Raw genomic sequence first — 27,760 nt, 5'->3', positions numbered from 1 at the left:
AAGCTTGCAATAATACAATGAGATAAAATACAAAATATTATTGAATTGCCACATTAATCAAAACGGCATTATAATTAATGTAAATTAGTTTCGCGATTTTCCCCTGGCGTGATTAATCGTTGCGTGCTTAATTAAAGCGTGTTGAGTTCTTAGGGACAAATTGATTTCATACCTGAGTGCGGTTAATTGTTTCAAAATTGCATACTTTGAATTCGATGAAAACAGCACAGAGTAATTGTTTGGATTATTTTAATAAAAAACCCAAAGTTTGATTATATTAATATTTTTGATTGAAACTAAAGTGGGATTATAATAAAAGGAGATGAAATTATATAAATATAGAATAGAGTTTAAAATCGTAATTATAGATCTCATGTTTTACTAAATATATATATGCCTTCCAGTGCCAATGGAGCTTTCAATTTTTTTTCATAACCTGCATAAAAAATTATGGCATATGTAGCGATCAAATGATTCGGAAGCTTAGATTTATTTACAATGCTTTTTCCTAAATTTGTTTCTCGTTCTATCTAGATATGTTAAGTCCTTTCCTAACAACAAAAGCTATGAGACTCAAGAGTCATCCTTGCAACACAATCCTTTGGCTTTCTCCCACGTTTAGTATCGCACGTCCGGTCACCGCGATCGCCACCTGCAGGACGTGAAGGAATCCACCATCGCCAGTTTGCAATTCAATTCAATCGCAAGAGACGGCGACACTCGACTCGCTCGGATACAAGTGTTATCCGTCACTCGACTGGACCCGTTCCAGCATCCATCATTGATGGATTTCAATTCACTTTTGCGGGATCCGGTGCGCGACAAGGCCCTTTCAAGTTCAACACACTTCGAAAACCGGATTCAGATTGTGTATTTTTTTCTTCATTCACCAGACACAAAGATCAAACGGTCTCGGATTTATTGCGCGATCGCTGTATCCTGTCGTCGGGATAAAATGGCGGTTTTGCATTGTTATCCATAACAGTTGAAACTCTGACGAGGATTTGTTTATGTGCGCGAATGCAGGTCATACATAAATTATGAATATCAACAGGTTGGCGCCTTAGCTTTATGAATAAATGTATTTATTTTAAATCAGAATATAGATCAATAATTTATAAAAATATATGTAGTATATTGTAATATAAAAATGCGATTAAATTGCAAATATATATTAATAATATAAAATACCCAAAGATGTATGCTTAAGTGAAGCATAAATATAATTTAAATTAATATTATATAATGAGCTTTTTTTCATAGGATACAAGCATAAAAAATATATCAAAGATAAAGCTGTATCAATGACAGACCAAAAGCTGTATTCTCGTTTCTTATTTTTATTGTCGTAATAAAAAGGGTGTGCGTCTGGGCGTTGCTGTTAATACCGGGATTATAAGGAGCCAGGTAAACGGTTGGTTAATGGTATGTGGTTTTGATTATAGGTGCCGTAGGACCCGACCCGATTGTTATAATTTCGTTGAAAGGATACACGCACGCATACGCACACGCATGCAAAAAAATGTGACTCGCACGCAACTTTAAAGGCAAAATTGTGTGCAATTTTGAGCGTATTCAAATCAGCTTATTGTCTTGCACGTATGCCTGCATCCTTTTCGCAATGCAACTGGGGAATCAATGAGATTGATCTATGGATGGAACCCGTTTCAGCGGCACGCATGTAAATCTGCTGCATTATGTAAACAACTAGATCAACATTAGATATACAGAAGCTCTCTTGGACGTACGCTTTGAATGAACAAGCGATTTTGATCCCTGCGCATATATGAAGCATGAGATGCTTTTAGCAGTCGAAAGCTCGCGGATAAAGCTCACTTTGAATTGTTGCAACATTGATGCGAAATAAAAATGAGAACTCAACAATCAGCTTAGTTCGATCAGCTCTCTCTGGGATCCTTGAAAATTATATACTGTTATTTTTTTACGAATTTCCAAAGTCCGATCTGGCTGACCCTGTCGTGACCCGTGAAAGCACTTGTAAAGTTTGTGTGTGTGTATTAATAATAAATTCTTGAGGCGTGCTCACCGCGTCGCGATTTTATTCGCGGCACGTCTCGATAAAAGGGACGAAATGCTAAAAAAAAAAATGGTACATAGAGTGCGAGACAACCGGATCGCCCGGCGCTCGCTTTCAATATCTACTTTCGTTGAACGAGTCGCTATAGTACAAGATTAACTAGAGTAAAAGCAAGATTAATAACGTCAGATTAAAGCATTGATTGCGATTATTAAATCAGGAAATTGCATCTGTGCCTCTGCGGCACTAATGTCTATCAGTGTTCTTCAACATCCTGGATTGACGCTAATGAAACGCGTAGAACACCATTAAAAAATAACTAATCGATCATCTAGTGAGCCTTGATGAGATGATAAGTAAAAACTAGATTTATAGAAAGTGTAATTCTCATAGAATAACAGTAATAAAGAACATTTCTAAGCCTTAAAGGTGTGTGATTTTTTATATCTAATTTATTTTCTTGTGCGCATTAGAGTAAGACTAACTTGTCAAGTACTGACAATTATTAAATGTATCATAGTACAACAAATCCTTTTCTTGTTTATTATTATTAATGCAAATATATACAATAGCACTTAAAAACTATCCTTTAACTCATATTTATAACACAAGTTAAGGATAATCCCAAATTAATCCTGCCACATCAGATTATTTACATCATTCGCAACAATAAAATATATACATAAATATTTACCACGCATAAAACATAAATGTTATGGTATTTTGGTGTGATAAATGGTGTGATAAATGCAGCAAGTAATTGCTTTATATAATTATTATAAAATTTAATTAAAAATAATCACAACTGTCTGTGAAAGATGTCTTCAAAAAATTCTTTATTCATAATAGAAAAGAAACTAAGTTATCAAAAAGTCACTAGACTAATCTGTGTTTAATTAAAAACATGATCAATATTTTAACTATAATGATAATTTTATATAACCTTATTTTCATGTATAAGTTTTTAATTTATTGATAAGCTTTTAAGCTTTCCTTGGATTATATTATATATTTTAAAAGTACAAATAAAACGTTAAATGTATATATTATATAAAAGGAATTATTAAAAAAAAACACGAGCTTTGCCCAAAATACTTTCTTAAGTTGTTGTACAACTGACATCTAAAGAACATTTTTATGGTAAAATGAGCATTATATTATCTATTTTTGTAATTACTTAACATTTACCCACAATGAAAAATAAACTGATATACACAACACTACCTTAATTTAAATACTAATGTTTTACAGATTACAAGATTTTAAGAAAGTATAATAAAAACAAGAAGACTAAACTGGTCTTTAGAAAACTTGACGATGCATAAAGTGAGAGAGAGTATTTTTTTCATTTTTCCAATATATTTACTGTTTTTTTTATTATTTTATGGGGCTTATATTATATATATTTTATGTACTGATTTTAACCGATTATTTTATTTTAAATATATTTTTTAAAGCCATTTTTACTGAATTATTTTCTAGTTTTGCAAGAATGAAAAGTAAGCATTATAAATGTTTTTTTTAAATAAGTTAAAAAATATGCTGAAACATCAATATAAAAAACTATTGACTATATATTGCTTTATTTTTTATGTTTTAAAATTACTGCTCTAATAATGGACCAACACTCATAAGAATTATAAATAATATCAGATATTTTACATTTATTAGAGTACGCTCGGGATAAGGATTCCGGTTTGTTATTGTGTGCATGAACTGTGTGGCTCAAAACAATTTCGCTCAGAATATTAAATTTTTTTATTTAAAAGAAAATATATGTTTATTTAATCTGAGCTAAGTTGGAAATTTCAATGGACAATTAAAAATATATTATATAATCGAAGAAACCAGACATTGATGTCATTAATTAAATATTTGCAAAATTCAAAATCTATCACTAGTCAAAAAAATAATGAAGTCTTTAGCTATTCTTCAAAAGCAAAAAGATATAAAATGGGGAAAGAAATTATTCGCAGATTGTTTAATGGCACGACGACTCTATTAAATCATTAGAATCCATTGAATAAATTAAAAAATTATCATTGGCGCAACGATAAGAATAATAACTTTTTTAAGTCTTACAGAGAATAGTGTAAAAAAACCAACAACGTACGGATTAATAAAAAAATAAATAAAATATTTTAATCCACGGGTAAGAGAACGAATAACTTACAATGTATATTTGAAGCCTTAATATCAATTAACCCAGATATGCCCAAGAAATTTTGTTCTCTTAAAATTTCATTTATAAATAAAAAACAGTGGCACGAGTTTAGTGACCTACCCATGGGACAATGGGCATATCTGGGTTAAACCAATATCAACACAAAATTATTTAAAATAAATCACTAAAGATCGAACTTCTGTGGCACACTGCACTTTAATGACGAATACCAGCGTTGACGAATCAGCGACTGTCCTTAAAAGAGAAAGCGAGACAACGAAGTACACGCTACATCGCTTCTTCCTCTCATATTCATGTACACGCACACAATAACAAATCGGCATCCTTATTCCGAGCGTACTCTAATAGTAAAATAAAAACGAAACATTACATTATATATTATTAAAAATGCAATATGTCACAGCTATTTAATTTAAGAAAATAGTATTCAATAAAGATTTTATAATTTGTCTTTATTTAGTATCAATCTATGTTTATGTCTATATATGACTTAGAAATCACTCAATAAGTGAGAAAAAATCGCATTATTTAGGTTACAGTACCTCAAAGTCAAGAAACAAATATTCAACCGATATAATAATATATCTTATATTTATATTTGAAACAACTTTATATAAATTAATAGTATTACAATAATTTATGCAGATTTTAACTGTTGTTTATGATTGATTAAAAGGCATAAAGTAGAAGGATGCTTTTTAATTTTTAAGCTGTTCTAAATACATGTTCCTTATTACTTATTGTCAATTAATAATAATATTTTAATATTTACGAAAAAAGTTGTTTTGGTTTATTAAAAAAATATTCAAGTATAGTTTGCGTTATTGATTATTTAACATTCATATACAGTATATAAATATTACATTTATTTACATGCAATGTTTAATAATAATAATTTCAAATGCTTCAACTTTAATAATGGTCATAAAAATACTTGTAAGAGATGTAAAGCAATACAATTGTAAAAATACAATTATTAGTATATTTTACCTGGCTTTAAAATATGCTAGCGATCATTCGTAAGCTATAAATTTTTAATGCGATCAATTGACGTAGCGGTAAACTGCTAGTGATTAATTGCTGGCGGTGAATTGTCAATGAACGATCCCCATATATATATTATAAAACAAATATGTATCAAAGTCATGCATAAAATAAAGTAAACAAGTTTAAAATCGTAATACAGAACGAAAAACTTTCTAAGTAGAGTCAAAAAAATAAAAGTACTGCGGATAATTACAATTATATTAGAATATGCATTTTTTTAAACTTTCAATAATTAAACAACCTGAAGTCATTACCAGTTCTATACAAACCAAAAAAATAGTGGACTGGACTGGACGGACAAAAGTAAAATAAAAATGAATCAGTGAATTTCATTAAGTAATGGTCCATCATTGAATCTAACACAGAACTGTGTATTTAAAGCAACACATAATTTATTTAAATATACTAGTTTTATTTACACATAAACTTAAATAAAATACGAATAAACTACGTGCAATGTTGATTTTATACGTAGAAATTTGTTCTTCAACGTGTTATCTTAAAGCAAAGCCATATAAATGTAGGGTTGTTGTATAAGTCTCATTAAATATCCTATTCGCACCTATCGTAAAATTTAACTACCCATAACAAGACTAAATAGTAAGAGTTTATATTTCTCAACAGCATATCATGTTTACTTGTTGAATTTAATTTGTTTCGCGATGTTTTCAAATTTATGCCTGACACTTTGCGACTTTTAGCACATCTATACACTGAGGTGCTTAAACGGTTAAACTCATTTGTACACCTATTTAAGTCTGGCTATTTATAGCTTGATACTAAGAACCATTCTTTGGGCTAATTAAAATACTTAGTCACTAATCAACAGACAGTTCTAAGTAGCGGCCAGCATCTCTCTGAAACGGTACATGTTGACAAGAGATCATCATCATCGACGCATCAACAATTGCGTCCAATTTCGCGAGCTGGCCGCGTCTCTTCATTTTCATCTGTCTCTTAATTAGATAACCCAATTCCCGGTCACGAGTACTATGACTCGACTCCGTAGATAATAATAATTAAACGTCTAACTTTTGCGATTAAAATTCGGACTCCGAAAATCGATTGTGCTCGCATTTTAGACGGCCTCTACGTGATCCGGCCGAGACGAGACGCGTTACGAGATTTTTCCCGAAGATCGACCTCCCGCCGAGACAATAAGTAATAAAATTCGATACGCGGAATGGCCGGTGAAAAAATGTTGGCGATGACTGGGCGAATCTTTAGTCTGCGCGCGCTAAATTAACTGCAAATTACTTGGCGACCGCGACGTACATGCGACTGGTTCGTATAATCCTTAATCAATTCCTAGACTATTGTGTGCGTTAATTGAGCGATATAGGAGGAGTTGAGATGGTGAAAAAATATTTCTAAATTATGGCGATGACAGAATAAAATATTTTTTTGGACTTTATTACGGTTAGATTGAAAAACGAGATGTGTCAAGATGTAGTTTTGCGAACGTCATCATGGTATAACAATAACCGGTATTATTTATTGATATAATATATATTAAAATAATAAGCATTCAGATCGATTAGGAACATAAAATTAAAACGTAATTTTAAATTAAATTATATATTACTGTTATAAAGAATCACCAAAAAACTTTACGATAAATTAAAGCTATCAATATTGTCAAATATATTTATCAAATGATTTCGTGCTAAAATAATTTATTAATTAATTAATAGGTATACAATGAATAATATTAATGAATAAAATACCATTGTCTTTTATAATCTTAAAATTTTAGGCGCAGTTATATTTTTTAGTATTTAATATTAAATTAAATAAAATATTGTTTGATGAAAGAAAACGTTTGATACCTAATTAAGATAAACATATAGAACCTTTTTTCTTTTACCAACCAACAACACCTAAAATTCTTCCTCGTTATTTATGTTTATTTTTATTTTGCATCACCTGCGAATCATCAGTTGCGAATACAAACCGATGTACTTCTCTCGAGTACAACTGTACTGCAATAAAAGTGACTATGAAAGGTGGTTATAGCCGGCAGGTGATGGCGTGGGCGAACTGCTACAAGACTTCGAGACTTTCGATTCAAACCATACAAACGATACCGTTAACGTCTCTTTAAAGAATGCCATTGTTATTATTCACATTAATTGCTAGCGTAAATTGGAATAAACCAGGTGGTCTTGTAAATCTAGAAAAGGACGTATATTTAGAGATCACTGTCAAAAGACCTATCGTTGACATGGACCGTGATACAGATCTAGAAGAGCGGAAGTGTGCAGATAATCTGACCCATAGCTGTAGAATGGAAAAAACCGGACTATGGATTCGATATGTAATCGTAAAAAAATCCGGTTGCTTTGCTATGTCGGCAACGGGATCAACGTCCAGTTGACACTCCCGAGATATAACTAAGATCTTGGTATCTATAGATTTGCATTCGAATCGAGACAATTGCTGGCCGGTGGACGCGAAAAGGCACTCTTCGTGATTAATCTGTTATGTATTCCACGTTTTTTGTTGTTGTATGCATATACATACAAGATAACTATGACGAAAGATCGCATCTCGAACCAGTTTGAGTGTGGAAAGATTTGGGTCTATTTTGACTTTGTGCTCATCGACGCTTGATAATCGATTTAATGCTAGACAGAGATTCAATGCGCTCTCTCTGGCGTAATAACGAAATCATATCATCGCTGTAATAATGTGTTCATTAAAAATGAAAGGTACGATATCTAAGATAAAATCTTACTACTAAATAGCTTTTAAAATGTTCTTTAATCAGCCGTGTTAAGTTCTGATCTTAAATAGATTTGGCTGATTTATTATAAATTGTTCTATAATGAATCTTATTTTTTTTTAAATAAGGTCAAAATTTGCTTTCAGTCAGAAAATAATAATATACATTTATGAATTATAAAGTTGCAACTAAAAATTTACTACAAAGTAATTTTCATATATACTAAGTATAAATGATGTAATGAAAAAATAAATAAGTTTTGGTATTGACCGATTAATATTAGCAATCGGAAATTTACTGATTTATATCGACGTTATTGATGGTTATGACCAAGCCTGCCCAGAGGAAAGGGAGAGGGGACAAACTCCCGGGACCCTCTGGCAAAATTGTAGCAAAATATATTTAATAAAAAGTAAAAACCGACTTTAAATATTGAATCTGAGCTAAACTACAGTTGTTTAAGATGTATTTCAGGTAGAAGTTCCTTTAAACATTTTTTTATATATATTTTACAAGAAATAAAAGGAGCGGAACATTGCCTTCAAAAGCACCTACTTTCTAGGTATTATGTACTTTCACAATAAACATTATTATTCAAAGCTTTTTGACGCGGCTCCGAATGTGTTAAAATTTGTTAGAAATTATTATTACTTTATTGCTTTTTGAACGTTTAAAAAAAATTTGACATGAGAGAAAATATTCTACGAACGTAAATTAGTAGCAGTAAATTTAGGAATTCAATCTGAAAATTCATGTCGAATACCTAAAGAAGAAGCAACAACAGCACCAGCTGAATTATATAAATTTAATGTTTTTATATATTGTATTATCGGTAATTTGGAAACTAGATTTAATGCAGAAAAATAAATAAATAATATATTTATTTTCCTGAGCTTATTCATAAAAGAAAATCTAGAAAAAACAGTCTCGAATAAATCTCGAAAATATTTTTTAAAATATATCATTTCAATAAAATCATATTGGAATACATTTTCACCAATAGATATATATTTTCACCAGTGAAAATATAAATTATCTGGCAGGTGCTAGTAAAATTATATGATTTCAACTATTCTATATGTAGTTATATATATATTTATATACTTATCGTTACTTATTAACATCCGATGTATAAATGTTACACCGAATGTGTATTTTTTGTTAAAGTAATATTTTCACTAGTGAATTCCAAATACATTTTCACCAGTAGATATATATTTCTAATAGCGAAAATATAAATTTATCTGATAGGCGCTAATATGTTGCTCAATTTGACAGTTGCGAAACGTCAATGAAAATTTTGAAACTAATTTTAATTTTATAACTTTAATTAGGTCACGTGCAAAATACAAACTATGCCAACTCAGATGAGCGGAAAAATAAGTACAGACAGACATCGCATCTCACACATTGCTCCATAGTTTGTCTACATTTCGATATTATACTATGTTTTAAAGTTATGGCAATTATACTTTCCGATATTACTATAGATTTCTAGTATAAGAAGCTGATTAAAATATATTTAAACCGAATTTTGGTCAATAAGAGAGCGCAAAAAAACAATTATCACTTCTCAGAAGACAAAAATTTACGTCAAAAGCAATATAATCGTGTTGGCGCCGATACAAAAAATACAGATAATAAGAAAATATATAAAAACGACTTACCGTCCATCGAAACGTGAATGGCAACAGCATGCTGGCTTTGTCCGGATTCGACAACGTGAAGGAACTGTCTCCCAATACGGGTGCTGTGGTGTTACCAAAGGAGCAACCTCCGGCAGTAACGCTCGTTTGATACTCTTTAAGACACAATCGGAAGTATGTCCTGCAGGATATGGCGCAGGGAGGTCCTGGAGTACCCCCGCAACAATTTCCGTTGGCCAAAGCCGAACGAGGGTTAGACATTTCGAGGATTTGAAGCTCGAAGAACCCCGACGATTGCGCACACTGTAACAAAATAAAAATATAAATTACATATTTATTCGATGTATATTATAGGTTACATATTTGTATCGTTTATGATCAATAATAATATAATAAGTAAGATAAAAAAAGGGCAAACTTAGCATAATTTTAAAATACTTGTATACACTAGTTGTTTATTATGGAAAATAATATAAAAATATGTAGATCTGATTATATTCTTACAATTATATGATCAACTTAACGTCATAAAAATGTGGAGGTGTAGCAACGTGACATTAAAATGTTGTTTAGTGTCAATGAGACTGATTTAAAAATATTAATTAAAGCCTTAGCTTATAAATGCTATAAATTTATATTAATGATATATATTCCAAAAGTCACTCGTGGTTTTTATAGTAAAGTGATTTTTCATTGCATTCTACACTGGATTTATTGAGTACATGTCTTTAGCACAAAATATATTTTGTGCTAATTAGCAATGGATAGTATTTGAATTTCTGTGTATAATTTTTTTTTTATATCTATCATAAGGAAATCATCTGAATTACCTTCAATAGTAATGACTACTTTATTTCGCTGGAATTACAATGGAGCCTTATATTGATAGTAGATCTACACAATAATAACACACAGCAATTTAATTGATTGATGTTTCAATACAGACTTTTATTAGTATTATAATTTTTATGATAAAAATTCGATTTCACCGCTGAGAATAAAACCGGTATATGATGTATATATATAGCTGCCGGAAATATATTTATTACTTCCATATATATTAAACAATAAATATAATTGGAAAGGGTTGTCAAATTGTCAATTTAATTAACTGCCCATATATTATCGAATCAATTACAAAACTTCAGACACATATTCAATCATTAACGCGATCTAAAACAGACACGTTGCTTTACATATATATATTTTGACAGTAAAACTCGGTCGAGTTTTACCTACACGCCATAAATTACACTGCATTTTAAATGTCACATCAGATTTACGCAAAATTGGCTTACCAATATTGAAAAAAAAAATAAAACACACACAGTTAGTCATTGTATACTTACAATATAATGTCTAATGTCGTGAGTTTTTTTTTCATTCTCTGTCCACCAATTGATTTATGGTCCCGTTTGCGGTCAGATTGTGATCGAAATATTAAACGAGCGTTGTTTTTTGCCGTTATTATTTATTTATTTGTACGTTGACTTTTTTAACGAGCGTCTGTTTTGTGTAATCGTGTGAAAGCGCATTCTATAATCTAGTATATACACAAGTGGTAACCACTTGAAGGCTTCCTCAGCAGCCAGCCACCCTTTGGCGACGACTGATTTATGAATCGTAAAAAGAGTCTTCGAATTAACTCTTTGTCAAATTCTCGCCATGGCCCACGCAATGTAACGAAAATCATCAATCATTAGCTGCGATGACTCACGCTTAGTCTAATGTCTAATGTGATTTTAAACAGGATAGAATATGGACATTGTATGGGTTGTTAAGGCGGTTGACTGTTTAGTATTCGGACAGAACATAGCGAGAACACGATGGAATTCGGATGGCGTTTGAATATTATATGAAACTGTCATATTATATCAGATGACATGCACGTATGTACATGTGGATATAAAAAATAGCATATATGTGGATAAATATGACCATTTATGGCAACGATCTTACGATGTGCATATGTATTATGCATCGAATGTTGAAAAAGTGGTAGGCCTTGAAATAATATGCATGAACTATATCGGCTTGTGAATTGATCATTTTTTAATCTGGTGATGATGATGATGATGATGATAATAATAATATAAAATGTAAGAGTATATTATTTACTCTGAAATCTACGAGTTTCAAATTAATTATAAATTAATATATTGCTCTACATATAAAACTATAGTAAATATTAGTGATTTAAGATTATTAGATATTTTTGCTACTATTATGTATTACATATTTTTTAAATATACAGTAGACCCCCCAATAGTACGGTAAATTGGGGACAATCGTTACTTATGTGTGAGCGAGCCAAAGAAAGGATATCTCACATCACGCGCCTGATTCATACGTATTGTCTATTCCTCCAACTACACGCACCCAAATAGCACGTCCTCAAATTACTGTGTTATTGGGGGGTCTACTGTATGTGATTTATAATCAAAAAGTATCGAAACATATTTATTTTAAATATAATGAAGTATATACCAATTACAATTCTTGAATGTATGTATGTTTAAAACACTCGTACACAAAAATTGATCACAGCCCAATCGGTGATTTTTCATTTTTAGTTTTAAATAATCATTATACCATATTATTATTATTAAATAAAATTTAATAATAATTTAAGGTGCAGCTCGTTACGCTATTATCTATGTTTGTAATAAATTTATTTAAATTAAGTCAGAATCTATGCATTTTATATAAAACCTGGTAAAAAGTTCACTCAATAGTATCAATTTGTACTATATCAAAAGGTGTTCTTTAACTAAAATAACATTAGTGATACAAATATTTAAAATATATAATAATTGAAAACATCATAAGTGTTTTATAATCTATAGATATTTCGATTTTCTCATTTTTTATACGAAAGTCATCATCTAATCATTCTAATCCAACAATAAAGAGAAGTTCACATTTTTGGATTGTTTTATAAGCAATAGTAATATTACAAATACAAATATATAAATATAGTCTAGCAATAAATATTAAAAAAATAAAAAAGTATATACTCATAAAAAAATATGTAAAAAAATTATATTGTCGCTTTGCTACAATAAGTCAATATAACAAAAGTTATATAATATATTGGTAAGGAGCTAAAGAAACTATGTTCATTAAAATTTGGATTTGTGTATAAAAGATCCTTTTAATTTTATATATTTTATTAAAATATTTTTTATATATATATAAAGAGAAAAAAAAACATTTTGTTAGAAAATACTACTTTAACGACAGTTATAAATACATAAAATAGAAGTTGAATAACTGCATTTTTACATCATTTTTATAAAATAGTCACAACTATAAAAACATGTTAAGAAACCTTATAATTTATTTTATTCAAATAAATTATTTTTTGCATCATTAGATAAGCATGTATGTGAAGTATTGCAACAGCAATAAGCGGAATGAAGTTTGAGAAACTTCAGAAAAATAATTTATTTGAATAAATTAATATAAACATATATTTAAAATTATTAAAATAAAAACCTCATTGAATTTTATTATTATATTAATTTAACAATTTTAGAACGTTAAAGCTTAATTAATACTAGTCATATTTTTAGCAGTTATTATTATAAAAAAACGAATGACGCACATATAAGTTTCCCGAATTTACGTCTCATTTTAGCAATCTAGCTATTTTTTATTGTGCAAAAATCTTTGAATTTACGGCTAACGATGAACGATAATTGATTAAATTTGGCAAAACCCTAAAGAAAATATAAATATATTCGAATACTATATATGTACAGTCCGTCCAAGATATGAACGCTCATCGTCACAGTATTGGTGAGAAAATATAATAGGGTGACCATGTGAAATTACAAGTGCATTTAATTTTCACTTTTTTAATTTAATTTGTTGAGGAAAGTGTAAAATATCACTTTCTTATTTATTTTGTTTATTTATATACATATTTAACTCAAAAACCTGTTGACAGTTTTGAAATTACTCTCCAGGTTGAATATCTGTTTAATATAATATTTAAAAAAATACCAATAGAATATTACAGGAATTGTTGTATTGATTACAAAATTACATATGACAATAATTTATAATAAAAATATAACACATTAAAAATTTTAATTCAATTTCCAACGTATGGTCATCCTACCCTTAAAACAGCCCTGATTTAGTATTGGTAACGTTCTCTTATCGGTGTAAGCAAATTCGCGGGAAACTGTATATGTATATATGCATGCGTACACGCACCCTTATTTCCAACGATGATGAGCGTTAACGTCTTGGATGGACTATATGTATATTTGACATTTTTTAATTATTCGGTATTTTAATATTGGTTGAACTATTCTTAAGGTATTCGTTAATAAAGTATTATTGTTGGAATATAAAAAAAAATTGATAAGAACAATAATAACAAAAATACTGAATGTATATTACACAGCAACGCAGGTAGTCGTTTTTTTTTCTTTGAAATATTTTATTACATTTGATTTACTTTAACAGCAATTGCCATAACAACTAATAGCTGACAAATAAAATGAACGGGGGGGATAAAAAACACTTTTAATTTGCCAAAATTCCGTAAATTTCTCACATATGTGAGTTCCAATGTGCAACTGTAGACCTTCTTAACTTTTTTAAGTTAATACGAAAATGTCAAATAATTTTTGGTAGTACTATTTTTATTATCATAATAAAAAAAAAATTCGAGAGCAAGAAAAATTAAAATGAATCATCGTACTGATTTATAGCTTAAAACATTTATGCTAAAAATAGATAGTCATGATACTTCAACTATTTTTTTTAAAACATCTTTATAACTTTACTAATATATTTGAAAGGTAAAATATTTTATCGTTTACTATTCAAATAAGTTAAAATATTGAATACTTTGCTACTAATGTATAGATTTATTTAAAAAAATATATTTTAATTGCTATTTAAAAATAATATATACTATTTAAATAATAGTAAAATCATGGAAAATAAATGATAAGAAAAATGCGAAATATTGGTTCTATAGAAAAAATAAAAAAATTATTAAAATTCGATAAGAAAGCTCTAAAAAGCTCCTAGGCATTTGAAGTTTTTTTAATAATGAATTCCATGCATTATTCATATCAGAAAAAATCAGTAACAGACATCTTTTTTAAGTTCTTTATCAAATTTTAAGATATTAAAAATGCACTTTTCTATGAACCTTAACCGACGCCATGTTAAGGTTTAATTAGTAGCGTAGTGTAAATATTTTTGTTAATTTTATTAAAATGTTAATGGACCTTAATTTATTATATAATTAATATGTATTTCATTATTTTACTTGATCGGAATATTTTTTTAATATAATAAATAGTTTACTATGAAAATTCTTAGCAAAATCACTACATTTTCTCTAATCTATTAGTAATAAGTGCAAAATTAATGTGTTACGATGATTTAAATTTTATGTGTTAAGAACTTTGCTTACTATTTCAATAATAAATATTATATTATTAGACATTATCTTTGCGAAAAATGACAAATTTCGCGTTATGCAGCAAAATATTTTTCACAAAGAATATTTACAATATTATACAATATATATATATATATAATTATACAATATTTTTTGCTTGTTTTAAATAAAAATATTTAAATATATTAAGACTGCCAGGAAAAGTTAGTAGCTAAAGGTGGTCTTAGATATAGCAACCACCCTGTCTATTATAATATGACATTATAAAATACACCAGAGTTTACACTAGACACGTATCTTATAATTGAACGCAATACACTATTCACATGCAAGATTTACTACCTTGTATCAAACATAAAAAATGTCGCATTGAAACCGCGTAAAGCACCTATTGCACGTCGCATTATAGGAGAAAATTACATGTCGCCCGGCCAATTAACGAGAAATTTTCCAACCACATCGAACGTGCACGGGCTGCGTGCATACGCACTGGTACATATCGTTCGGCAAACATCAATGGGCTCGCTCATCGGCGATAAATCACCGATCAATGTCGCCCAATTATACAGTTATGATCGGCGTCAACCGCTCTGCGCCATTAATTGCTTGCATAATGCATGAATTCAGCATAAAGCAGCCACCACACGCCGAGCGGCCATGAAAGCGTTTCCAAGTTCACCGGTGCACCGATGATTAATTCATAACACGGATGCGCATAGTAAGTACGTATATAATATATCGCAGCATCGACACGATCTCGTTGCATTTTATTGCTTGCCAGAATTAGAATGCAAGGCAAGCGGGCGCCCGCCGAGCATTCTAAGCGAATCGACGCCTACTTTTTGCCGTGCTTTTTCTCAGCCTCGATACCGAAACGCGGCCATTTTTTACGCACTTGAGATTACTAAGCCTTTGGTTGTGATAAGACATGTGAACGATATTCAATTTATTCACGAATGATAATCGAAAAGTAAAATTACAAGACTAGTAAAAATGAAAGCGCTTTTTACTCAGTTAACTATTTTTTTCTTTTCAATAGGATCCATGTAACGAGGCAGTTTATTTACAGTGTATGTTTTAAATGGCTGTGTCAATTTCTAATCTTGTTTATTTTGTACAAACAGAGAAACTGCTAATGAAATTCTGTGCTAGCTCGTTTCTTTTTATGGCAATGAATTACGGCTTAAACAAGCAAATATTGACATTCATAATAATAATAAAAAAGAGTGAAAGTACATTCATTGTCACTGATGAACTTATTGTGTTAGACACGACTCGTGTTAGCATATCAAAATAATAAAATACATGCGGAATTTTATTAACCGATTTTCTCAATCTTTGCAAGAATATAAACCCAAAATTTAAATATTTTAAAGGCGCACTAACATATTCACTTATGTTTTAACCCTTTGAATGTCCGTTCCTAGTTATGTATTTTTTTTTGTGATATTATGAAATAAGTTTTTTGAGTACTGACTTTGATAAACAATATTTTATTTTGTTCCTTTAATAAATTGTAGTTGACACAAAAAATATTCAGTAATATTTATTTAAATATATTTTTAAAAACATGAAAAATGCTTAGCATTCTTAGCATACTAATTTCGCTTGGCACTAAAAAGGTTAATTAATCAAAGTAGTGAAACTTTTTAAAAATAATATATCAACATCACTTTATTTAATATTATCACAAGAATTGGCCAATTCAAATACAATATAATTGGAACATATGTCATTAAAATTATTATATTGAACCATGGCGCTTTTTTAAGTATAATATCTAAACCTACTATAAATTTAAACGAAGATGTCAAACACTTATCGGTACACAAATTATTAATATTTTAACTCAACGCTAGTAATAAAAATATCACAAAAGCATAAATCACAGACTTTACCGAAGAACAGTTGTAAACTGTTGTTCGGTTTAAATTTCAGACTAGAAAAGTCCATTTTATTAAATAGGTTTTTACTAGTTTTATTAAAGTGAAGATGATATTTTTTAAGAGCAATAAAATACACAAAAACACAATTGACGTTCCATTTCATTAATTAAAATGGCGCTTCTGAGGTACGATTCGAGCTTTAAAATACACATTATGAGCGCAAAAACTCCATGAATAATACAAAAAGTCTCAAAACTGTTATTTATGTAATTGTTACCGAAAATTACGAAGCACAAAAAAGCAGGCGCGAAACTTTTATGCCATTAAATAATATTTTTATAATATCGGTCAAAAAAATAGAAGTGAAGTAGTAAAAATGATCAAAACTTCACTGCTTATTTTTTTAATAAAAATTGGGAAAAATATATAAATATAAATAAACGAGAATAAATTAGACTTAAAATACAGCATCGTGTTTCTGTCGGACGTCATGGAGCAACAAGTAAATATTTCTGTTTATGTAAATTAGTAAGCTGCAACATAAACTGTTGGAAATTTGTAAAGTAACACTATCTGTACTAGTATGTCTTAATAGTTTTAAATTTAAAAAAATGGCGTGGAAAAATATCATCTCATTCTTGTAACATAGATTTGATTGAAAAAGTTCTTTAAATTGTGTAATGATCATGGCCAAATAATAATAATAAGATGTACAGAAAAAAAAATTTGTATGAAAAATTTAGGAATATTTTTTTTTAAAAAGTGTATTTATTCTTTGTTATTACTTATTTTTTCACTAATTAAATGATTTATAATGAAAGAGAAGTGATATTAGAACGTAAAAAGTATTAAAAATCAGTTTCTTTAGTCGTCCTTTACAACGTCCTTAAAAACGTTGCAATGTTTTATTAAAATGAAATACACATTTTACATTCATTTTTAATTAATCTAAATTTTGTAATATAGACTTTAAAGAAAAAGTTTATGAAATTAATTACATGATATAAATGAGTATTTATTAATATTAACAAGAAGACCATTTTACTGATCTCGTATGAAGATTTCAAAAGAGGGTAGTTATTATTTGTTAAATAACTTATTTTTGCACTTATGATTTCTAATCTAATAAAACACGTTTGTTATCTTTCTTAAAATAAAAACCGAAAAGTTAAGATAAAAGTGATATTTCTATGTATAATGTTTTTATAATCAATTTAAAAACAGTTTTTAACTACTGTTCAAAGGCTTTAAAACGTTAAAATATAAAAAAATAGATACATATATTATAACACCATACAAATAATATATTTTATAAAATTTTTAATATATATATAAATAATATATAAATCCTAAACTTTAAAGTATCATTTTATTTAGTTAATCTTAATTAAAATTGATAAGTTACCTATTGTTATTTATTGAATTTCATTTCATTTTAATAAATTAGTGTCAAGCAACTATTACAATCGTGCATCTTTGGTTAGCAAAACTAATTGTCGTGCAGTATGCAATTTCTCTTTTAATCATGATGGCATTAATACATAAATTTATTTTATGAACACCACTAACCATATCCTTATAAATCAGATTTAATTCATACACACTTATTGTGTACATTATTCTTTTATGGTATTACATTGATATTTACAGCATAAATAAATATTAAATGTGTGAAAAGATTTTATTTAGAGATATACTCTAGCAGTTTTATTGAACCATGTGTATTTCAATATAATACATAGTTTAAGAGTAATGTAACGAACTTTTATCAACTACATAAACTAGGTTTATAAAATATTGCGCTGATATATTACATTTTTTTATTATTAATTATTGCAAGCAAATCATAATAATTGATATATTTATAAAACAACTTAACGACCGGTTTTCCGCAAATCTGTGGGAATTTGCTCAATTACACGACTAAGCGAATGCAAGTGAAATTAATATATAAATACATATACGTATTTTAAATGGTTTCAATTATTCTAAATAAATTCATGTCTTTGGAAACATTTTAAAATAACACACATCTGAATCATATCATATTCACGTTATATGCAACGGTTACATTGTAAAATATATTCAGAAGGCATCTGAGAGAACATTTTCCTCATCAAAAATATTCATTGGCAATATGATAATTTGCTAACAACATTCTCACAGTATTTCGCGAGTGTCCAATAATGAACGGTTGTATGTATTACGGCAGTATAATTTGTAACCACGTTTATGGGGGCCATTAAGCTGCGATAAATTGGGGTAAGGTCTGAAGGTGGGACTCGAGGGTCCACCTCACTTCATTATACTCGAACGGCTATTGTAAAATTTTACGGCGTATTTTATTATTTAATAAGAAGGATACGCACATCATCGGTCGCGCGTATAATACCGATACATTGTCGGCGGGTCGCGGCCGATTGAATGGCGTCGACTGGGACCGCAAACCGACCGGGAGCCGTGGCGAATTCATCATAAAACATCATTTAAATATGAATAGAGAAGCGATTAACCTTTCAAAAAGTTCAGGTATATTATAAGGGCGAGAAATAAAATAATCGAATGTGGTCGAACCTACCTAAACAGGCTATATAATGGTTAGTTTGAACCATGTCATAAAAAATGTCAACGTATGTTTATAATCTTTATTCAGAAAAACATACTCTACATTAATTTAGTATTTAGAAATTAATGTAACATTATTTTCAACATCAGATATGTTGCAATTAAAAATCAAATTTTAACATAGAATATAAGAAAATTTATTGCATTGACATTAGACATGTATCTTTTTGATTAAGTTAATATAAATATTTGTTTATCCTTTATATTAAATTTATTTAAAATAATCATGAAATATTATTACAAAATTCTGAATGGAAATCATTGATTAAAAATATAAACAAGTAATACAATACAGATGTACTATATCAAAATTACACGGTGTTAAAATTTTCCGAATCAATGAACGATATCAGATTAGTTGCAGTTGGGAAACTCGATACTAATTGACTACTTGGCATCATATTACGCTTCAACCTCAATTTCACGTAAAATATTTAAATAAAATTGTATTATTAATACAAAATTCAAGCTTGGATCTGCATTGTTATGTAAAAGTATAATAAATGAAATTTCAGAACGCTTTTTGCTGGATTATGGCAAACGGTCTCGAAAATCTCGTTCGAAATCTCGGCATGAGGAAGTCAACGGGCGCTTGTTAGTCCATCCTCCATTGTTTGTTTCTCGAGATGATCTTTAACGTTTCGTTCGCTTGAATACGGAATTAATTTCGCATTCGTGTGTGCGAAGGCTGCACCGTATACCGCTGAAGATGTTCGCGCAGATTTCTTTTCAAAATGTCTACGACAATGCGCAGAGCATACCTCACCGTCTCGAATGAGATCAAGGAATTCTTAAAACAATGTAAAATAGTTTAAAGCAGTAGAAGTCAACGGTTGCAGGTAAGCAATATATGCAGCAACGTTTCAAAAAATATCTTGAAAGAATTTTTTTTTAAAAGCTACCTTTTCTATTTTACTTATGCTTTTACCTAAATCATGCAGTTCACATACATATTTGCATTCAGTTCTATGTATTTTTAATACCAATAAAATATTCCGAGATTTTTTTACCAATATATAAAGCATTAGAACAGAATATGTGTATTAAAAACTCCTATCTTTTAACTTTGTAAAAAAAAACTTAGAAATATGCATTTAACATATGGCAAAAACTCTACAATATATTGCCCCACTTAAATGATGTTGCAAAATTACAAAATAGAGTATTACAAAATTAAATCATAAATGCTAGTGACAGAACCAGTCGGTTAGAAATGTACAAAACGGATTTTAAACGACTAAGACAAGAACATATTAGCAATAATAAAATTGGACACCACCGTGAGAAAAACTTTTTGCATATTGAGTCAAAGTACCCGCCATAAATTATTTAAAGCAAATGCTTTAAAAATGGATTACACGTGCAATTTGGACTGCCGTCTGAACGGACGTTTATAACCTGCTCTAGCGGCCAACCGCAATCAGATTAAAAAAAGCTAATCAAATGCCACCCTTTTGTAATCGGTCGTCTTACTGAAATAGGAACAACAAAATCTCTTATAAAGGGATCATCATAGGAATACATGAAACAAACACTCTCTCAGAGACCTTTTTTGTGTCACTTCTACTAAATTTATAATATGAATTATTATATAACCTGTTTTATGTTACGATCTTTACTGTGTGTTTGCCAAATTTTCTTTCAGAAAATAAGACCGCACGGGCGGTAGGGTATACCCAAATTGTTTTACAATACTTTCACAAAGTTTGGAAAGCAACGAAAAGCTCACTCGTCTTAGTAGAGTTTCAAGCTTTACGGGTCTTAGCTAAGAAAACTACGATCTCATGTCACCAGGAATACTTCAGAGAATGTGAAAGTTCTCTTATCTGTGATCCCAATTCGTTGGCTCTAAGCGCAATCCGTGCCTATAGTAATGCATCGCACTAAAAAACTTTCGATGTTTTCTGCGAGTTTTAGACTACTCTAGAGAGTCGTGATTCGTCCCTTATTCTTGTTCATTGCCTAAGAATGCTTCTTTTGCACGAGCCATCCAGCTTCTCAATGAACTTGCCAAACACGCGAATGTTTTCGGCGACAGCTATGAAGCTAGAATAAAATTTGTAGGCCAGAGCGCTCCGGCACATTTTTCAGAGGCAGGAGCGCGCTCCTGTACATTTTATAAAGTTCGAAATTTTTAAAATGTACCAGAAATTTCACAACAAATCAAAACTGAAAAAAATTGTTCCTATCTGCGCCCGCGTAACACAAAAGAATCAAAGTAACAATAGGCAATCCAATTCTATAGGTTGTTTGTACAAAGTCATTAACATACAACACAGAATCTTTCTTCTGTGACATACAAACACTTTTGCAGCCGATTGCCTTTTCTTTTGAATTTTGACCTAATCTATAGACCGTATTCAGGGGAATGCAACCTCGGTTGACATAAGATCGCGAACTTAGGAAAATTCTATAATATATTACTGAAATGTTGAAATAAGTTTTTTATTCTCACAAAAATATTAAAAAAAAAAAAAAAATTTTTAAAATATCAATATTTGCTATTTAAAAAAAAAAACGAAAAAATTTGGGAGGGGGGGTGGATGTAAGTTCAGTGCTCCGGCACTTATTTAAAAAAGGATTATTATCAAAATATGTTTACTTTCGATATTTATATAAGATTAAGTAATTTTGTTCAAATCTGCATATCGCAAAATCTTTGAAATAATCGTTTTTTTAACTCTATGGTAGAATATTGTTTCGCTTTAAATATATGCAATTTTAAATGAAATATAAATTGATAGATCATTTATTGATATAGCATATCCAAAAAATAAGCTTAATACATGTTTTACGTACATAATTTTGTTCATATTACACGAATTAAGTCATAAAAACACACACGTTCTAAAATCCACCGTTTCGACCGAATACTCCAATTAAAATTCCACCAAACGGGCAAAGCTGCTGCGCCAGATAAACGATATCAAGAGAAATGTAGCAGAGGAACGTGTTTCGTATTAATATACATTTTTTATCTTCCGTTCTTTTTTTTTGGTAATTCATATATAAAACATCGTGAACGAAGCATTAACGGAGAGTTATATAAGCGCGCTTACGGAGATTATCGACCGTACACTATTAATTACGGTTCACGTGAAAAATCGATCGCAGGAAAAAATCTGACCTATCCAACTATCTTTTTTTTTTCTTAAATAAATTTATTTAAAATAATAATTGATGAATCAATAAATAAATTTTATTATTTTATTGACGATAAACTTTTAACATGCAGTTTCCACACGTTTAACTTCCGAATATAAATTTTATATTAGATTTATACACGTCGAACCATACAATGAAATAAATCTTTTAATGCCCTTATTCGTCTTAGTTTGATTGACCGTCCGAACATTACTTTTTTTATCGTCTCGCCTAGGTAATCCAGCTTATTAAAATTGTCCGATGCGGTCGTCAGATTAAGAAGTAAAAAGCCAGTTACGTCAGCGTCAAATCATAAAATTAAAAAAATATAGCTATATTATATTAGCCGTCATTACTCAAAGATCTATGATTTAAACAGAATAACACAACAAATAAATTGAATTTTCTTTGTGTAATGCTTCCGTTGGCTTCAAGTTTTAATTGAAACCGTTCAAGAGGACGATTAAGAGTATCGCAGGTACGCGGTTCAATGTCGCTTATCCGGTTTGATAAATTGTCGGCAAAGATGCATTGTCTCGGCGTTATTAAGTCGGAGAAGTTTATTTGCAATGTACAATTCTGAGGAATCGAATCGAAGATTTGCTTCGACTTGAATGAGACGCGCATGCGCATACTGTGCGTGCGTTATTTATTTATTTATAAGTTTATAAGAAAAATGTATTGTGATCATCTGAGAAGCGACCACCCATAGTTTGTATAATATACTTTAAATATATAACATATAAAAAGCTGTACACTGCATATTCGATACAACATCAGTTTTCTTATATGATTTAATTATTTCAAAAAAATATATAAAACACAATTATTACTACCTGTTCTCGGTGCATAAAGAGAGAAAGGCTGATGGTTCGTTTATGGCTAATGAAGTGTGTAAATTGAAAGACTTAGTTATAGCCACTATGTGATTTATTACACTTGTGCTTATATCACTAAACAGTGACTTGTTTGCATCTATAATTGTGTATCAAAGTTTTATATTAGTAGAATAAATACATATTGTTCTTTTATGGTTTCATTATATACGCAAAAGCCTAAAAGTAAAATACAATTGTATTGTATATAATTTTAGATAAAATCTTTATGTAATACATTATTAAAAGAGCCATAATTTTTACAAACATTTGTTGAGCTTACTGAAATGCAAGGAATTTCAGAAAACTTATTTTTTTATACAATTAATGGTGCAATAAATATATCGAACTTGTCTCTTAAATAAATAAAAAAAACAACACGTCTTTAGATTTAATATAATTAATATTGTGTATTTTATTTTTAGACATCTAATGGTAATGCAAATTAACAGCTTTACAAAAAGCTTTCGAGTCTCTAATTCTATACAGAATTCTGAGCGAATTGAAACAAATAATTGTATCAAATTAATATGGATTTTTTTAATGAAGATCGACTTCAACAAATTTCGGTTATTTAAAACCCATTTTATTTATCATACTTTTTTTAATTTACTTTATAGTGATATTTATAATTAATATTTATAATTAGCTATTGAGAGATTGGTCATGTTTTTTAAAAAAATATTAACTTTTCCTATATAAATATTAAAAAAAATTGTAATTTTGGTTATAGTATTAATATGTTTACATATGTATTTACATTCAAATATAAATTATTGATTAAAGGTTAGAATAATAAAACGTGTGAGGCACGTCTTGAATTGTTACTCTCAATTTTCATTTATATTGCCATTTGCAATCTAATTGAATAAGATTTTATTCGATTTTCTTCTACAATATAATAACAACTCTTCATTCGACTATAAAGGCTAACCAATACCTATACATTATACGGTATTGCTATACAATCAAGTAGCTCAAATAGTGCACATAATTCCAATTGCTACAATACGACGGTCGATACATAAACAAGCCAAGGCAGAGGTATTTTATAGTTTAAATAAATAAAATAAAAAAAATACAAGAATGCATTTTCTCATCCACGGGTAACCACAGTGTAGTATATTTATATTGCATATAAACGGTCATCTGAGAGGTCATCGCAATTGACAAGGATACGCTTTCTAAAAGTCAAACAATCGTCATCGCCGTCATCGTCACAATTAATTAAACAACATAAAAAAACACACACATAACGCTATCAGAGATGAGAGTCGGTCCTGTCTGAATGAAATAGTAATTAAGCACCCGGTTTCGAATACACCTACGTGAATTAGATAACCCCACAGTCGTATCTGTGCATTATACAATAAATGTATGTGTGTATATATGTAAAATAACAATGTTGTAATATTTGATAGTGGGCATCGTGACAGTCCATGTCGGGGGTCATTGGGTCGAATGTGAGTCCTGGGATAAATTATATCTCTCTCAGATATGGCATTTTATTTATAAAAATACGTATTTTTTTGCTTTTGCGGTCTATTCAATTATGCAAATTGTATTTCAGATGAGAAACGAGAGATAAAGTGTGTAACTTTGTATAATTTGAGGCGAGCGTTTTAATTGGCCGTGTAAACGACCAATTTCCCCCGTGAGTTATATATTGTATTTAATTTATTTACTTAATAGTTTTGCGCTTTGTTACACTGTGATTTATAAATAATAATTGCTAAGAATCAAAAAAACATTAAAAAGAGAAAATGTGTTGAGTACAAGCGATGGTTAGTTACATTTTGCTAATTATTTACAGGAGAGTAATAGAACATACAACTGCTAAACTTTTTTTCTATAAGCACAGCCTAAACTGAGTTCAACCAAACTTCTAAAAAAATGTTTGATATTGTCATTTTAGTCAATATTTCAGATTCACATATATGTTTCAAGCATGTATCATATAAGCAATCAACAACTTATAAATCAAATCATCGCTAAAAATAAACGTATGATTCAAGTCATTTCATAAATATGTAATTAAATTCAGCAAGAAAAAAAATATTTTTTCTTAGCGCAGTTTACACAAAAAATGAAGTTAAAATTGGCTTGTTCTACTTATATTTAATAATCTATGTTGGTGCACATTTTTTTTAAAAATAGGTTCCAAAATTTACAATGGCAGAATTTTTACCAAGTGAACAATTTATAAAAAATTATATGTTTTATGAATTTATTGAAAAAAAAAATAAAAATCAAAATCACTAAAAACATCTGTAAAATGGTAGATGATTCGTTAAATATCCGTAAATGACAAAGATGGTTTAAAATATTTCGAATGGGAAATGTGAGAGACCAGCAAAGATAGACGATGATGTCCTGGATATAGAAATGTAAATTATACTTTAACTATCTATCAGCTGGTCTAGAAATTAATCCAGTCCGATTCAACAATACATAGCCACATTAAGAATATGTATGGATTTCACACAAACAAGCTTCTAGATCTTGGATCTGGTCGCTTTTTCTAAATCATTTGATAACCGGAGATGAGAAATGCGTGTTGTACGGCAATAATCATTCTAAAATATGTTGCTTATCTAGAGGTTAAGTAGCAAAATCTACCTTGATAACCAGACTCACTGTAAAAAAAGTTATTTTATATGTATGGTGAGATTGAAAATAAATTGTGCATTACGAAACTTTTAAGCCTGGCTAAACATTAACAGCGAGCTTCTATTGTGATCAGCTAGATCGTTTGTTCTACAACACGAATTAAAATTATACTACAACACGACATTGCGCGCCCCTAAGTAGCTATCTCATCCACATTATTCTCTAGACCTTGCTCCTTTCGACTAACATTTATTTTGATCAATTCCTAAGCAAAGCGATGTAAGAAAGAAGATATCGGAATATTTTACATTCTAAAATAAACTATTTTTTTCACTGTAAAATGAATATGTTATAAATAACTCTAGATCAGAAAGTTCACAAAGAGTGAGCAGACACAGAGCTTTCAAAGCTCTATATAAACAGTTGTATTGAGAAATAAATAAAAAGTGCAGGCTGACGCGAGTTTTAGAAATACTATTTGCGTTCACACAGTCAGTTCGTGAGCTATTCATTTCATCATTTTTCATAATTGTGAAATAAATGACAAGTTTTAGTTTAACCCCTACCATTAACTCTAAAGCACACGATACGGATATACGTTCGATATACAAAAAACATAGTAATGATTTCAATTTATATAAATGATAATAATATTGAACGTATATCCATACCGTGTGTTTTGGATCTAATGATAGGGGCGTAAACCTAAGCTCAATTATGAATAATAACAAAATGGATAGCTCTCTAACTGACTGTGTTAACGCAAATATAGTATAAATATTAAGTAAAAACATTATCATTCTATGCAATATAAATACTAGATTCTTAAGAACCAATTATATTTATAAATATGCACATTGACTGAACTCTTTTTCAACAAGCAAAATAAAATCTATAGACTTATGGAATTTATTAGAAACAGAATAGAGATGTTGATTGCATTTCAACATGATTTAAAAAGTAGGGCAATAGAAACAATGCATTGATTGGTATTCTCAAATATGCATCTTTTTACGAAGCTGAAAGTGGACCAAGAAAATATTTTTAATAAATGCTACCTACTAACTGTAATTTCTGAACAGTGTGTATATATGTAGAATATTTTTTGAGTGCTGAATGAATCGATTCGCAAGCTTTAATTTAATTTTTTTTTATTTATAAGTAATTAAGAATCCATTAGACATATGCATATCATTGCTAATTGATAGTATTTTAAATACTAAAGTTTTGCTAAATAAAAAGGCATATTATAAGAATAGAAATATAAAAAAATATTTTCATGAACTAACAGTATAAAATTAATAAATAACGTTTAAAAAAAATTTTTCCTTCGTCGTAAAATGTTTGTTGTCCCACCTGCATATACAACTAATTATAAAATTAAATTTAAATATAAATATACATCGTTATAAGTTATTGTGTTATTTTCAATAAAAATCAACAAAATTATCAAAAAACACGCAATGAACTGATCAAAAAAGAATTGAGACACACCTTGGAGCGACGACAAACGAACCGTCTTGAAAAGACCGGCCGGCCGCGTATTGT

At 29.4% G+C, this 27,760-nt stretch overlaps 1 protein-coding gene across 1 annotated transcript in view; it reads right to left on the bottom strand.

Annotated features, from left to right (window-relative positions):
• Positions 1-27,760, bottom strand: part of Ser (protein serrate) — a 234,395-nt gene that overhangs the window by 197,989 nt on the left and 8,646 nt on the right. The window contains exon 3 of the mRNA XM_088194899.1: positions 9,663-9,944. Coding sequence (XP_088051025.1) covers positions 9,663-9,944 — 282 coding nt within the window. The remainder of the gene's footprint in view (positions 1-9,662; positions 9,945-27,760) is intronic.

The sequence above is a fragment of the Plectrocnemia conspersa genome, unplaced genomic scaffold (genome assembly GCF_051122295.1).
Source record: "Plectrocnemia conspersa isolate PC_06_02 unplaced genomic scaffold, ASM5112229v1 ptg000010l, whole genome shotgun sequence".
NCBI classification, from domain to species: domain Eukaryota; kingdom Metazoa; phylum Arthropoda; class Insecta; order Trichoptera; family Polycentropodidae; genus Plectrocnemia; species Plectrocnemia conspersa.
The sequence above is the reverse complement of the archived record's forward strand: the minus strand, read 5'-3'. Positions and strand labels throughout refer to the sequence as shown.